This window comes from Podarcis filfolensis, assembly GCF_964270895.1.
Source record: "Podarcis filfolensis genome assembly, chromosome: 2".
NCBI lineage: Eukaryota > Metazoa > Chordata > Lepidosauria > Squamata > Lacertidae > Podarcis > Podarcis filfolensis.
In genome coordinates this window covers 52909421-52926167 of record NC_139605.1, presented here as the reverse complement: position 1 = coordinate 52926167, position 16747 = coordinate 52909421, and the positions used below count along the sequence as shown (strand labels likewise).

At 43.1% G+C, this 16747-nt stretch overlaps 1 protein-coding gene across 4 annotated transcripts in view; it reads right to left on the bottom strand.

The window, feature by feature from the left end:
* Positions 1-16747, bottom strand: part of CACNA2D2 (calcium voltage-gated channel auxiliary subunit alpha2delta 2) — a 513451-nt gene that overhangs the window by 65000 nt on the left and 431704 nt on the right. For all 4 annotated transcript variants that reach the window (XM_083603285.1, XM_083603286.1, XM_083603287.1 and 1 more), the window contains one exon: positions 7403-7452. In XM_083603285.1, coding sequence (XP_083459411.1) covers positions 7403-7452 — 50 coding nt within the window. The remainder of the gene's footprint in view (positions 1-7402; positions 7453-16747) is intronic.

The following is a 16747-nucleotide window of genomic DNA, read 5'->3' as shown; positions in this document are numbered from 1 at the left end:
ATGTTGATAGCGAGGGAGGAATGGGTGTCCTGCAGGATCTTTCCATTCAGCCGATCTGCCTCTCCTCATTCCCGGCCCTCTCCTAGGTGCTGAACAAGCCCTCCCTCCCTTGTCCCACTGCAGGGAGGATTCTTGTCAGAACTGCACACAATTCTAATGAGAATCTGCCCCCTCCCTGGCAATTAGACTTGTCAAAAAATGGGCTTCCAATACTGAAGGCACTTGGGAGGTTGTGGACTCTCCTTCCTTGGAGGTTTTTAAGCAGAGGTTGGATGTCCATCTGTCATGGCTGCTTACTTGAGATCCCTGCATTGCAGGGGTTGGATTAGATGACCCCTGGGATCCCTTCCAACTCTTGTATTTTAATGATAGGTGGGCATTCATATAAATAACATGCTAAGATGCATGGCTGCCCAGACATTTAAGGGATCATAAACCTTCATGCAGGTGCTTACAGCTGACACGCTGTATCCACCCGTACGAGAATCCATATCAAGACTGACAGCTGCCTTCCAAACATATTGATTGTTGCACTACTACTATCTGTCAAGATAAAAACAGACATCATTTATTCCCCAATGCTGTTATGAACAGCAGTACTAGCTAGAGAGAGAGAGAGAGAGAGAGAGAGAGAGAGAGAGAGAGAGAGAGAAACTTGATACCCACCTATTGCAACAGAGTAACTTCATACCCTCCTCATCATTGGACAACTGCAACAACACATAACGACTTGCATGTGTAAAGCAGCTGTCACAGATGAAGCACCAGTTCAGAAAGAGTTTTCATGCAACAAGACATCACTTAAAGCAGTGGTTCCAAATTGGTGGTCCGCGGACCTCGGGGGGTCCACATAACGCAGCCGGGGGGGGGGGAGTCTGTGGCATTATTTACATAACAAAAAATACCAGTGAGATATCAAAATCTTCAAAGGTCCAGGGCTTGGCTTTTGGAAAACAGTGGGTCCACATTATTTAGCTAATTGGGAACTTAAAGCATCACTTTTTAGTAGAGGCAGCCAGGGATGCTTGTGGAATTTGGTGGGCCTGAATCTCAAAGTGGACTCATCTGGTCAACACCTCCCAGGTTAGCATGCAGTTTGGGACATGGTCTGCTTCGAAATCCACTTCCACTGAATTTCATGATTTTGGTCTGCCTTTGCTTCTTTCTTTTTAAACTGGCACTAGCTGCTTAAGGCAGAATGCACTACTGCAGCCACATGCATTGAGAGTGGAAGTGGAGATGGCTCTGTGAGCAACAGCATGTAATGATGTGCCATTGCAGTCAGGGATATTGTTGTTGTTGCTGGCATCCGTCTGCTTTTGAAAGACAATGGAGTGTGCCTCCAGGGGGTGAAGTGAAACTGTTGCACACATCATGCTCGTTCTGGGGTAGCTTGTCCACCTTTGGTCCCCACCCTGTGCTCAGCTCTCCCCTATGGTTCCTGGAAGATGTCAGCCTGTGGCAGTAGCCACACCTTCAGAATGGCTTTGACTGGCTGGCTAAACCAGGTGAGGGTAGCCAATGGGTCTCAAACCCTCAGTGAGTTAGGGACTTCCCCAGCATGTGAATACAGGCTCCGGCAGACTGAGCCGACAATATGTGCATGGAGGTCCTGAGCTGCCCATAGGACAAGATCCCCTTCTCTGTCTCACTGATGTGGTCCAAAAGAAAGCAGAGCAATATGTTTGTCACCAGCTTGGTTGCAGGAGTTGCCAGAAGGAAGCATACAAGGTGCCATCCTACTGTTGTAGGGACTCCACTTGCGTAGGGTTTACTCCTTAGCCTTTTCTTCTCCTGAAGATATCCCACAAGGCAGCGGAGGTTTAGGATCATGTTAACAACAGCAGCAGCAGCAGCAACAACACTAAAGCTGCCCCTCTCATCAACCACCTATGGACCCACAGGGTGGAGAGGAAGACCTAAGATCTTTTTAAAATGAGCTCCTGTGTTTCATGAACTGAAGGCTGAGAGAGATCCTACTGGAATGTATATTTTCCTTCTGTTTTTAACCTAAGAAACAGGCATGGGGGTGGAAGGGATTGCAGACCACCCTTTCCCCTCCAGCTGGCTTCTCTCAGCAAGTGGGGGGCGGGGGAGGCAGTGGGGAGATTTTGAATGGGAAAAACAGCTAAAGGGGAAAGGGTTAAGAAACATCTCTCTTTGCTGTCCTTTTGCTTAAATCCGCAGCCTCCATACAAAGGAAAACAATCATGCGCACACAGACACAAATAACCCATGGGGGAAAGATAGATGTGATTGCGTGTCACATATAAAGAAATAGTCAGGTAAGATTCTCAAGGTGACATCAGGGACTTTTGAGAGATAATGGGCTCCTACAGTGTTGGGAGAAACCCACCAGATGGCACTGACACACTGTTCTGTGCTCTCTGCGCAATACAGAGTGAAAAATGAATCAGCAACCCAGAGGGGAAGCTCCTGTCAAAATCCTGACTCACGTCACTAGAAATAAATATTCAGTAATGAGCTATTAACCTTTATGGTTCCCTAAGGGGGCATGGGGAGGGGACATGCTAAATACGATACTACAAAGCTGCACGGGATCCTGCTTAGCTGCGCACAAGCGCACCTTTGCAGGATGCTTCCAGGCCAGAGGCTCCTCAGCATCAAACTCCAGTGTGGGCTTGGGTAAAAGCATGAGATAGACAAAGCCTGCTTGCATAGGGCTTTCAAGCCTGTGATTAGTGTGAAAGAACAACAAGAGAAAGAAGATCTGAATGATTCAGATAAGCTTCAGGCATCATTGCAGAGGAAAAGGAAGAGGACCCATACTGGACCAGGATGACCGACCCCCCACTCCCTTCTTTTCTGTTCTCTATAGCAATGCTCATGTCTTGATTTCAGCTCCTCAGCTCCCTCTTCATTTATACTCTATCCACATCAGGAATCATATGATGCTTCCAGACACGGATGATTTAGCAGCGGCCAAGCATTGCTGTTTTGCTCTGAGCTTCAAGAGGAATAGCAAAGACTGCGCTTCCAGACTTCTGGAATTCAAAAAGCATTCTGCAGCCAAGTGGGCAGTCCTTCTTTCCCCAGTCATAAATGTTGGGGATAATTTTTAGAAGGACCATATTGTGTGTTTGTGTGAAATAAAAGCATTGTTTGCCAGGGGGGAGGGAATGCAAGGTTTAGAGAGACAGAGTTGATTTCTAGAAAGGAGAGATGAACCACAGAGAAGAAAATGGCAAAAGCAATCTATACAAGTCATAACCAGACCCAAAATTTACTGAACAGCTGCCTGATTTATTCTACATCTGGGGAAATTATGGAGCTGTCCCATGAAGTTAAAATACTTGGGATTTTCTTAGCTCTGAAAAAAAACCATTAAGAGCAGTGTGTTTTGTTCATGATGTCATGCAGTTGCTCCATAAAAAGTGAGAAAACAAAGCAAGACTATTTTACAGTAAATGCTCAGTGTGAAAACAGCCATAGAATTTGAAAGCACCAAAACACTATCACACCATCACAGGGCAACACTATCTGCCTACCAGCCTCTCACTTCTCAAACCTGAATCACACACTCCCTTTTCACTTTGCTCGAAGCAAAAGTAAACACAATGAACGATGCCCACAAAACATACTACCCATCCTCATTCCCTTTTGGAGTCCTTCATATGCAGTATCTACATTTTCTGACACTTTAGATTTTCTGGAGCCCTGGAGCCAAAGATCTGGCTGGGTATTTCAAATCAGTCGAGGTGAATTTCTGCTTTCCTTGTTGCTGAAGTTCCTGGCCATGCACATCTTTCCCACCAGCCCACCCTTCCTGTCTCAGAATCCTCCTCCTCTTTCCTTGGATTTTCTTAGCCCATAGCTGTCAACTTTTCCCTTTTCTTGCGAGGAATCCTATTCGGAATAAGGGAATTTCCCTTTAAAAATGGGAAATGTTGACAGCTATGTCTTAGCCATTACTTCCCCTCTGCTTTATTTTCCAACCCTGCCTTCCCTTAACCTGCTGCTTCATGAGACACAGACATTTCCCCCTTTGCAAATACCTTCTGCTTCTATTCCTCCTTCCTAAGCATTACAGCAGCTCAGCCAATCTCTGCCAGAGGTTTTCTCACCACCACACATTTTAAAAAACAATCTTTAAATACTTTACGATACTGATTTATCTGTTTCATCTGCATCTAAATCTGTTTACCTTAAATTGTCAGGCGGCATTGAGGCCTGGCCACGGGCCTGGCCAGTGATTGGGCAGTCAGCTGGGGAGGCTTGGAGGCCTGGCTGCAGATGGGCCTATGGCAGGCCAGCCTGGGTCCAGGGATTCCCCCGGGTGCGGGCTCAACCAGCCAATGGCCCTTGCTTGGGTCTGCCCCCTGGGGAACAAATTGAGGCGAGTCCAGCACTCCTCAATTTTTCTGTTGGATTTATTTGTTTAATCTGCATCTACATTTTTCTCCAGTGAGCTCAGTCCTTTAATCCTCACTACAGCCTTGGTTGGTAGGCTAGGGGACTCTCCCTCCCCTCCAACAGAATCCTGGGAACTGTAGTTTCTCCTTCACAGTGGTACAATTCCCAGTGAACACCAGGGATTTGAAATTCTAAACCAGCAGTCCATGCCTGCTGAACATGCTCAGTCTTCAGTGGGCTGCTATGAGTCTTCCACCACACCCAGCCTGGCCTTAGTTTTCTTTCTTTAAATATATTTGTACTTTGTGAACACTGAGGTTCCCCCAAGTCTGTTCATCACATCTCTCCCTCTTATGTGTGGATGGTTCCATTTTGGCTACATAAGAACCCACACTCAGAGAATGAGTTCCTTATTAATTTATAGGGTAATTCCCCCCCCCCACTCTTCACTGAATTGAAACCAGAGCAGCGTGATGCCTTGGTCTTGCTTTGGAAAAATGAAAGAGAGGAGCACCCTAGTCCTAAACCAGTTCAGGATGTACAAATAAGTACATTTTGTTTTCTAGTAGTTTCTCATTTTTCCATTCCTAAATTCAGTTTGTCATTAAAAAAAAGAACAACCTCACAATTTCCTCCATATTTTACTGTGTATTTATCCTAATATGCACATATTTGTAGCCAATTTTGACTAATACAAGTATTTTTGCAAGCAATTTCCTCTAATATAATGTATTTTTGTATGTTGTTTTCCCTAAAAATGTATTTTAGCCACTCTTCCCTTAAAATACAAATTTTTGCATATATTTTGAGGTTGGAGAACTGCAGGGAAGTGAGAATTTTGAGGGATAGTGGCATTTCAGTTAGCTTTCTCCACAACCCCTAATCCTAGTTTGGATTGGGTTTAGCATGCAGAAATTATGCCCTGGGTGCCATTCACCTCACTCCTGCAAAAATATCTTACATTATGATGGGGGAGGTAGAAAGGAAGTGTTCTGCTTTCAGTTCTGTTTTTAACTGCAACTATTTTTAGAAGTCTTAAACTGTTTTAGAATGCCTTTTATTTACAAAAAAAAATGTGGATATGTTTACCGCTCTGGGCTCGTTTGGGAGAAAGGGTGGGGCACAAATTAAATAAATAAATAAATTCCTGCTTCCTGAGATAGGAGACTGTCACAACTTAACATTTATTTTGTCATTCGTCTGCTTTTGCTGACTTTTATTAGAATGCTGCATGCATCCGTTGCCAAGAATCTAATGGCTGGAAAAAGAAGCATACAGTGTCTGTCAGTGGGGCTAATATGCCGACGATTTTTAGTGCTGAAAGCTTCTAGAGCTACTATAGCCAAGCATCCAGCCTACCTACAGTTAGCTAGTGTCAAGCTGAGAAAAAAAAGAATAGCATTTCCCTTTTCTCAATCTTCCCCCGCTTCCTGTCTCTGCCTCTCTCCACCCCACCCTACTCCCCATTTTCCCCTTGGCTTTTGGCCTGAAGATTTAGGCATCATTTGAATGGAAAGCTATTAGCTTTGCCTCGTCACCCCATTTCCAGGGCACTAATAACTCATCCCAAGCTCCCTCTCTCACACGCCGCATGTCGACTCTAATAGCTTGATAGATCGGGCAGTTTGGCTTGCTCCTCTGCGTGCTGATTCAAGCACGAAGTTTTAATAATTAGCCACATAAATACAAGTCCATATAACAAGGATGCGAGAGTTTTCTCCATGGATGAGGCTGTGCTGCGACAGCAGGGGGCCTTTCAAGTTATGATATTAGCAGAGCTTTGTGTGAGGAGGCTGTGTTTCTAAGACCGAAATAACAGGGGGCTGTGCTAACACAGAGCATTGTGGGGTAAGTAACTAAGGCTTTGTGAGCCCGGAGGACCCAGTGCTGGAATAACAGTGGCTTGCGGGTTAGTAGTGAATACAGTGGTACCTTGGGTTAAGTACTTAATTCGTTCCGGAGGTCCGTTCTTAACCTGAAACTGTTCTTAACCTGAAGCACCACTTTAGCTAATGGGGCCTTCTGCCGCTGTGCTGCTGGAGCACGATTTCTGTTCTCATCCTGAAGCAAAGTTCTTAACCTGAAGCACTGTTTCTGGGTTAGTGGAGTCTGTAACCTGAAGCGTATGTAACCTGAAGCGTATGTAACCTGAGGTACCACTGTACTTGAATTTATGTTCAGCTGTTCGTCCTTTTATTAACTTGGTGATATTAGGCTAATCTGGAAGCATGGGCAGTGCACTGGAAGAGGCTCCAGCTCAGTTGGAGAGCACAGATGGTGTGAATGGACAAAATCCCAGGTTCAGTCTTCTGCAGCCTCTCCAGTTAAAAGATTCCTGGTAGCAGAGCTAGGAAAGACGTCTCCCGAAGACCTCAAGGCTGCTGCTACATGGACTAATAATTTCTGACTGGCTGAAAGATATCTCTTTATTTTTATAAGGCAGTATATCCTTTCCCCCCCTGGTTTGATAGAATAAAGCCAGTCACATATTTGGCAGAATGCACACTGATAACTAGGCTGACACTCTCCCTTGGGACATGTGAGGGTGCAATGTCAGCACTTGAGTTTTTGTTGGATGCTGAACTCAGAACTGCATTAAGTGGAATGTTGAGCCATTTCGAGAGGGACATGAAAATGTCTCCTAAGAGAAGGTACAAGGCTGTAAGCAACATTTTTCGCTTTTTCTCAAGAGCCAGATTTGAAAAGGCACGCAATTTTCTCTCATCCGCTCTTATCCCCCTCATGTTCTGTAATTCCTTCAGACTACCCAAGGAGTAGAGACTGGGTTTTCCCTAACAGATAGAGCAGATGTTTAGCAAGACGGTAGTTGAGTCTGCTATTATTAGCCATTACAGGCTCTGTAGTGAATGCAGTCTTGAAAAATGGGCATACAATATACATCCCAACCTAATCAGAAAGAATAATATGGATTACATTTTTTGCCCTATGCTAGGCAAAAGATCAGGTTAGATGCCAGTAAAGGTACTTTAAATTATATATTTGGACAAATTGTGTTTCGTTTCCTTACCTGTGTGTTGATTCGGATGGCCCCAATGGAGGGAATTTCAAAATAATATCCTTAAAAAAAAGAGACAAGAAAGGCATGACACAAAGAACTTTAGAAGTGCATTTTAGCATGGCACCTCTTCACTCATCAAGAAACCCTCTTGTGTGTCCCATCAATTTCAGCACACCAGCCCCACAATCAAGCAAGTTGTGAATAATCTTATTGTTTTTAATTAGTCTAAAGTATGGATTAGATTGTGGCCAAAGCAGCCTCCTGTTTCAGATCTCAGAGCTTGCCACATCACAGGTAAGCCACATTGCATGCTGTTACAACTGGATCTAAGAGATATGTATTGTGTATATTAAAGGACCAGAAAAAGGTGTGGAGATGTAATTCCTATCCTTCACAAATAAGTGGAAAGTGAAGAATTGAATATATATATATATATATATATATATATATATATATGAGACACCATTCATACCCAAAAGCGAGAAAAATAGATTTCTGCTGTGAGGAACTCAAAATCTAACTTTCAGCAGCGGTGTGGAGGGGAGAGGTTCAGATAACAAACAAAAGAGAGAAATGGGATTTGAGATAAGCAAAGGAGGAGTGGGGGGCAAATTCAATTATGCACACTTGGGTTCCACTTCAGCTTGAGGTAAGTATCCCTTTGGGATCCGAGGAAAATAAGATGAAACCATGAGGGTGTTCTGCACAGGATTTCCAGGCATTGGGGCAGTGAGGGAGAATGGGTTAAGGCACTGAAGACAAAAGGAGTCTCTCAGGTGTCTGGGGGTCACAGTGTTGGAGGAACAAAGGTCACAGGGGACTGGAAACATACTTGGCACACAGGCAGGGATGGAGGAGGAGCCCATTTTAAACAAATCTATACTCATAATTTGGTGGTTCCAAACCGATCAAACTTTGTTCACATCAGAACACCTCTTGTATTGAGATCCTGCCTATGTCTCAGTTGTTCATGCATTGTCAGGGTTGTTGTTGTTTTTTAAACCAACTGCATTTATGCAAAATTATATGTAAGAAGTGTGTATTATATGCATAATATATATAAAAGGGTCAGGCTTCATGCTATACTATATTTCTGCAGCATAATTTTAGCCACAGCAAGATAGCACAGTCAGTAAGAGCATGAGTCTCTTCATCTCAAGGTCGTGGGTTTGAGCCCCACACGGGGCAAAAAGATTCCTGCATTGCAAGCGGTTGGATCAGAGGACCCACGTGGTTCCTTCCAACTGTATGATTATGATACATATGATTTTTATATCGTTATTTGCATCGTAATATGTATCTGTTTATGTGCTGGTTATTTTAGGAAACCTGGAGTACATATGGATATAATATGGAGGAATTGTTCGTGGTCTTAGCAGAACCAGAGAAAAAAAGTTGGCTGATAAGATGAAGGTGAGATACAGGAATTGGGGAAAAAAAATCTGTGTAGATAAATTAGACATCGGGATTTTCAGAAGATTCCACCACATCTATGGCTAAAGAGGGCTTTCCAGTCACGCTTAAGGGATTTTGGTAGCAAAGTTTTATCTTTCACCTAGTTCCCTTTTAAAAACAGATTTTCCCGTTGTAGGAAATACAGTGGTACCTCGGTTTCCGAACGTCTACGTTGACAAACATTTTGGGTTTCAAATGCCGTAAACCTGGAAGTAGATGCTTTGGTTTTCGAACATGCCTCGGAAGTCGAACATGCCACACGGCCTCCACTGAGTGGAAGACCCTGAGGCCTAGCTGTCGGCTATTGAGTTTTCGGTTTTTGAACATTTCAGAACTCGAACAGTCTTCCAGAACAGATTACGTTCGAAAACTGAGGTACCACTGTAATTGGTGCCACTTACAGTGATCCCCAAAGGCATTGTGAGATGAAATGGCTCCGGGTAAGGACATTACCTTACAATGTAGCTTCCTTTTAGGGAATCTTTTCCCTTGAGGGAAAATGTATATATGCTTGATAAGGCAACCAGGCCCCCACAACAATGTCCCCAGAAGAGTGACGTGAGGTGAAATTTTTCGTAGGGGAACAATTAGGGCCAGAGCTTACAAATATGCCATTGTCATCTTAACTGGTTCCCATTCCATTTCTGAGCCCAATTCAAAGTGCTGCTTTTTCACTTCAAGGCCCTTCATAGCTTGGACTCATGGTACCCGGAGGATTGACCTTTCTGTACATTTTATTATCATACTCCTTAACGTGTTGTTTTTAACATGTTTGTTTTTATTCCATAAGTTGCCCTGATAGCTTTTTACAATCTGAAGAGAAACCAGAGTATACCCTGACCTGATAACTTTTTGTTACAAAAGAGCCTATAAATACTGAGTGAACAACAAGCAAACAGCCCTTGGAAAACAGCAGCTTCAGCTACTCCTGCAATAGTTCAAATTGTTTTACAGTCCCCAACCACGTAGCTAATGCCTGCTTGCACCCACCATGAACGTACAGGTCAAGCAAACACTGAGATGAAGAAGTCCAATTCCTGCTTTTAGGTTTGTTGTTGCAACCTCAGTAATGTCACTCCAGCATTTCTGAAGCCAGTAAAAGGTTCACAACAGCGGCAGAAAGAAATATAGCTTGCATTTCATTGTAGCTTTGAAAAAAGCGTCTAAGGAGAGTTACCCAGCAGAGGGAGATTTTCCTTTAAGGCAGGGGGAAAAACACCTCCAGCTTGTTTCTCCCTGAGTTAACTGATCTCATGGAAGAGCTGGCCAGCAGCCTGATGCCTTTTGCAAACACAAACAAAATGCACATCAAATAGCGGGCGCTGAACCTGCATTGCTTGCTCTGCAGCTGCTGCCCGGGATGGTTGTAGCTAAAACCTTCCACGTCTTTCCAAGGGGAATGCCACATGATGGAAAGAGCACGAGGCCAACTTGAGAGCAGCAGCAATAATAATAATAATAACTACAGTCCATTTAGCATCCGAGGCTTTTACAGCAAATGTCTGTTGCTCTATCTACTGGTCTATGGCATCTGTCCATCAAGCACATTAGTGGACTACTCTACCCAGTGCAACTATTGGCCCATCTATAGCATCTGTGAACCTAGCTGTCCACAGTGCTGCCCATCACTCTGAAGCATCTGCCTATTTAGTTACCATATCTGTTTAGCAGCCCCTTTATGAACTCTGTATATGACATCTTTATCTATTTCTCTACGACTTCCCTCATTTATGGTAAATTCATCCACAATAAATGAAGGACACTGTGCCATTATTTTCTGTAGACAGGGAAATAGAGGTACTGACAGAAAACAAGTGCCAAATGATGGAAGAATGAATAAGATACAATGGCCATTTCTCACACACATTTTCTGTTCACATGTTTTAATAATCCTTGAGGAACTTAATTGTATAAAATATTTACTGACATGATGAGCTTGTAGAACTATGATTTTCCCTCTTTGTACACAAAGGCATTGCACAAAACTTGAATGTGTAATTTATTTTGTTTTATTTATTCACATAGAAGGTCATTAGTTTCTTGTTAAAGTTTGTCTGGTTTCTGTTGCTTTTCAAGTTTAATGTTCTTGGAAATAGTTGCTGTTAGGCAGAACTTTTCCAATAAAAGTTGTTTTATACAGTATTTTCTACTTTCATTGTGTAAACCTGAGGACTGGGATTGCCTTGATTTTTAAAAAGACTGACCCATAAGTCACTCTGGAGACTTTTTTGGCTGAGTGGAGGAACAATAATGCTTAAATATGTTAGTACATCCTTGAGATGTGCATTTGGCTATAAGTAGCACAGGACTATCTATCATCCCAGACCCCAATGTACTACTCGATCTACAAAAATGCTGCTCTAAGGCTGTCTACCCCAGCAATTAAGTGGCTATATGGGGAAATAGTAATACAAACATTCAAGCTGCACTGCATGCAAGTAAAGGCTAGTACTTCTCTTGGATCTACAGTGGTACCTCTAGTTACGAACTTAATTTGTTCTGGAGGTCCGTTCTTTACTTAAAACTGTTCTTAACTAGAGACGTGCTTTCGCTAATGGGGCCTCTTGCTACTGCTGCGCCGCCAGCACACAATTTCCGTTCTCATCCTGGGGCAAAGTTCTCAACTCGAGGTAACTCTTCCAGGTTATCAGAGTTTGTGACCTGAAGCGTTTGTAACCTGAGGCGTTTGTAACTCAAGGTACCACTGCAATACATTATTGCTATGAGTTTGTGGGAGGTAGATTGTATACCTGAGCCCCCTTCTAATTTCTGGATCCAGCATGGATTTAATTCCTGGAATAGCCAGGCCCTCTAAGTTTGGGCCATTAAAGGAACAAAGGAAGTGGCTCTGTGCCAGATGAAAAATGATAGTTAGCAGTGCTATTTTTCTAGAAAAAGAGGTGCTGGAACTCACCATTGTTCTCTTATATTGGCAATGGTGCCCACCTTAGAGGTGCCGGAAGCGATTTCCGGCTAGAAAAAAACTCCTGGTAGTTAGAAAGACAAAGGCCAGAGTTGGGAGTTATGTGTTAGAGCTAGAAGTGAGAAGCGGCAGGCTGGACATCTGGGGGAGACAGAGCTATGCTGGATTCCTGTTTGATTCCCATAGCTGTGGCTATGGGAGAAGCAAGACCTTTCTGGGGTGTCAATGCTCTGTAAATAAAGCATATATCGTAAGGACACAACAGGCTCCACCATCCTTCATTCCACGGAAACAGAACCTTGGGTAAAGGCTTGGAACCTACAAGGGGTCGGCGGCAGGGAGGGGGCAAGGTGGCGAGCAATGGGGTCAGTGGGATGGTGTGGAGTGCCCCAAAGTTTTCTCCCAAATTTTTTTTTGGGGGGTATGCTAATCTACCATGCCCAGTGTGTATAAATGTAAATTAAACGATACTGCAAAACTTCCCAAAGTCTCAATATTTACTGCTCACATAGAAAGCTGCTCCTGGAACTTACTCCTGTTTGGTAATGTAACTGAAGCATTACATAATATGAAGTAGGCCATAGTTGTAATGGTTGAAAAAGTTACTATTGGGGGCAATCAAGAAGGCCAGATTCATATTATGGTGCTTTAACGAATTGAATTTCCCCTCAATACAAATTTTCCTCCTAGACCTACAGCTTCTTCTTGCTAACTGTATCATTTTTGCGTCCTATTCAATTGCTGGAATACAATGAGAGTGGACTCCCTTGTCCTCATATTCTTAAATTATATGCCCCTTTTATTCTTGTTGGTAAGTAAACTTAAAGTGGTAGCCAGTAACAAACAGTTGGACATCCCTCTTGCTTTATCTGCCTAAACTCATTTCTTTCTGGTTCAGGAGCACCTGCTGTTTTCAGTGCAGCTCCTTCCTGCATGTGATGTCACTATTGCTCTCAAAATGCCTTTGATGTCAGAACCAGAGGCCTGGGGGCACTAGCAGCAGGAGATGACAAAGCTCTCAAGAAGCAAAGGCTCAGCTCCTCCTCCTCATGCCACTCAGAACAAAGGGCACAGGGAGAGAAAAGGGGAGAACAGAGCCTTCATCCATAGGGGAGGGCACTAAATAGGTTTCTGAAAGGTCACCGAGAAAATACAGGGAGGCAAGTGAAAGCCACAGTTGGGATAGTCATATAGTTGTCAGGGAGGAAAATAACGAAAGGAAACCAAAGCCAACAGTAGGACCTTGATAACATAAATGGCTGCCAAAATCTATTCCTTTGCTGTGGTCTAAACCACTGAGCCTAGGGCTTGCCAATTGGAAGGTTGGCGGTTTGAATCCCCGCGACGGGGTGAGCTCCCGTTGCTCGGTCCCTGCTCCTGCCAACCTAGCAGTTCGAAAGCACAAAGTGCAAGTAGATAAATAGGTACCGCTCCGGCGGGAAGGTAAACGGCGTTTCTGTGCGCTGCTCTGGTTTCACCAAAAGCGGCTTAATCATGCTGGCCACATGACCTGGAAAAACTGTCTGTGGACAAATGTTGGCTCCCTTGGCCAGTAAAGCGAGATGAGAACCGCAACCCCAGAGTCGTTCGCGACTGGACTTAACTGTCGGGGGTCCTTTACCTTTACCTTTAGCAGTGGTAAAGTAGATGCTACATGCAATTATATACAATGAAGAAGTTGCGGCTGTAAAAAATGGAAATCAGCCTTGGAAGACCAAAATCTTGAGAAGACAAGTAGCATTTCCAAGGAAATGTGGGGTGGAATGTGGCTAAGGAACAATTTGGAGCAGAAATGTGGTTGGCAGAGTTAAGTGTTAAGCAGCTCCTGCCCCAACCCCTTCAATCCAAATAGATGCCTGGGGCTGCTTTTTGTTTTAAAAAACCCACACAAAACCCACTGGTGTTTTATGATATGCATATGTGACGTCTAGTTCAGAGGTCATCAACTCAGCACCCAAAGGCATCTTGGTGCCCACAAAGGCTTTCACTGGCGCCTCTGGGCAGGTGCTGAGGAATGCTCCCTGTTGTTATTAGAAATCAACAACATAACTGGGTTTGTATATGGCCAAAATTGTGTGATCACCACAGTCAGGGTCAGCAGAACATAGCTGACTTCATACTGTATGTATAAGGTTGCTTGAGGGGGTTGTTACTTTACTTTTTTATTTTGCCATGCCTGCACAGCAGGCCTTTTGTGACTAGTGCCTACAGCACTCTCTAAAAATTCAATATGTGGCCACTGGTCCAAAATGACCTTGCTTTCTAAGATGAAGGTGTTGGCAATGATGTCTTCTAGGAAATCACTCTGATTATTATTTGCTAGATTTCTTGCTGGCTTTCATCATGATGCCCCAGTGTGGCTTACATCATTAGGCAATATTAAAAACAGTTAAAACAGATTACAAGGGCCTCCCGATTAATGCCAGTTGGGTGCAGAAGGGTTTGTTTACTCGGTGAAAAGGCGGCCCTCACAAGCACAAGGGAGATAATTTCTGTGCTGCTCTGTGACAAAGTCCTGTAGCACCTTAAAGACTAAGAAATCTATTTTGGCACAAGCATTCATCATCAAAAGCCCCTTATTCTTCATCATTTCTTCAAATGCCCTGGAGTTGAGCCATGACACTGACAACAGTTTCTGGGGCTAAACCCTAGCAAGCTCTGTCTTAGTACAAATTAATTAATCAAGTTAAGCAGTTGAGGCAGGAAACAGTTGTGCCTCTGGTGAAGAGCTCCTCAAGCCTGATCAACGAAACGCTGAAAACAGATTATGACAATTGCTGCTGACATTATTTCACTTGATGTGATGATGTGGGAGTGGGGGAAATGTGCAAGGAAGTGGTCAGAAAATGGCAGCAGCCACATGTCTGCCTGATATGAGTGCACGCATCAAAGCTCTGGGATGCCTCTCTTGGCAAGCTCCTGTGCTGGGATGCAGAAGAAACCAAAGCACTTCCATGCATACAAAGACATGCAATAAAGGCTGCTAAGTAAGATGCCCTGATACATACACACGAAGGCATCCTGAAAAAGCATTGTAATTGAAATATACTTGGAATCAAGAGTGGATTTCATGCTCTTTATTCAGCTCATAGTGGTGAGGAGGAATGGAAGTTCCCCCAGAATGTCTGCTTTATATACATTATTTACACAATGGGCCTCACGTGATTGGCTAATTCTGGGATTCTCCTGTAAGCCAATCAGGTCGCGGATTCACTTCTACCTAGAGCTGGATTGGGTGGCTCCTGTGGACCAATCAGACTGCTGCATTCTGGAGCCTATTATTCTAGGACCAATCAGGCTGCTGCATTCTGAATCCTATTGTTCTAGGACCAATCAGACTGCTGCATTTTGGACCCTATTCAACTCAGTACATAACAGTAATAAATCTGGAATATAGTATATGATGATTTAAAAAAAAGTTTAAATATAACTTTGTGAAAAATACCGAAGCTTTCCTATTAAGAATAACAGACACAGGTATAGCAAAAGAGGATTGGAAAATATTCCTGTATGCCACAGGAGCGGCAAGGACCTTAATTGCCAGAAATTGGAAAATAGAATTTGTGCCAACAAAAAAGGAATGGCAGGGTAAATTAACAGATTATACTGAATTGGCCAGATTAATAGCGACAATTAGGGGACAACTGAGACAAGAATTCTAAAAAGAATGGGGAAAATGAAGAATACTTTACCAAACAGTGCCCCAAAATATACACCTGGACTTGTTTTGATTAATTTCTATAGGAGACTTTGCGGTTTTTAAAGTCATAATTTGGAAAAAATGTAATAATCACATATAAAAGAAACAGTATACAAGAAGTAAATAAGGAGGCTATTTACAGGATAAAGGAAGTCTCTTATTTCTATTTTATTTTGTGTGTGTAAGGGGATAGGAGTTTAATTTTGATAGTTAAATTGTCAATAGTGGTGGGTTTGTTTGTATGTATGAGTTGTTGTGGACCATGTTGTAAATAAAAATAAATAAATAAATAAAAATAATTCGAACCCCAATGAGAATTAGCTACTACATGTACAGCTGATAGAAAGTCACCACAACTCAGGTGAGGCTGAAAAGGCCAGGAACCGAAGGAGAGAAGAAGAGAAATAAGAATTTGAGCATGAATGACCAGAGGTATTCTCATGGGACAGGACAATGGGAAGATGGATTACTGCAAGCCCAAAGGTTCACAGGCCTCCACCATCTGCTGACAGATACAGGAGGTGTGAAAGGAAAGCCAGAGCTGCTGAACAAAAGGGCAGATGAGGCAATCTTGGATAAATGAGAGGCAGAGACAGGAGGCTTCAGATACAGAGGAAGGTGAAGGAGATTAAAGGGGACTGAATGTGATGAACAAAGGGAACTTCAGACGGCAGGGAATGGGAGGGGTGGACAGCAGGGAACAAGAGGGAGGCATTTGTAAAGCATAGGCAGATGCTGCCATACTGGTCTTGCAGAATAAGAGACAGAATATGGAAAGTGATATCCTAATCTGTTAGCATAACAACATGCAAGCTTTTAAGTTACATAGAACCTTTCATCTGTGTAACATATGACCTTGCATACTTTTAAAGAAGCAGAAAGAGATCCAGTATAATAAATTACCACTGATCCAAATGGCTTTTAACTGGCGTGGTCTTATTTTATTCAATATGCTGCTGATCTTTTGATTTACTGTTGCTTCGTTGGGGTTTTGATCATTTGTTTTTGCTGGCTGTTTTATATTTTAAGATGTTGCTTATCTCTGAATTTTGTAATTTTAAAAAGTTTAAACAACACTGTATCTTTCAGTTTTGTGCTTTATAATTGTGGCCTGATGCAGACTGCATGGCTCCAACCTCAAACCCTGCACACCTTTTTGCTCCTCTCTTCCCTCCATTGCTTTGTTCACCATCTAGCTTGACGAAGAGTTCTGCAGAACTCAAAAAGCTTGCATGTTACTTTGTGACATTTTGGTTTGCCTAATAAAGGCGTTGCC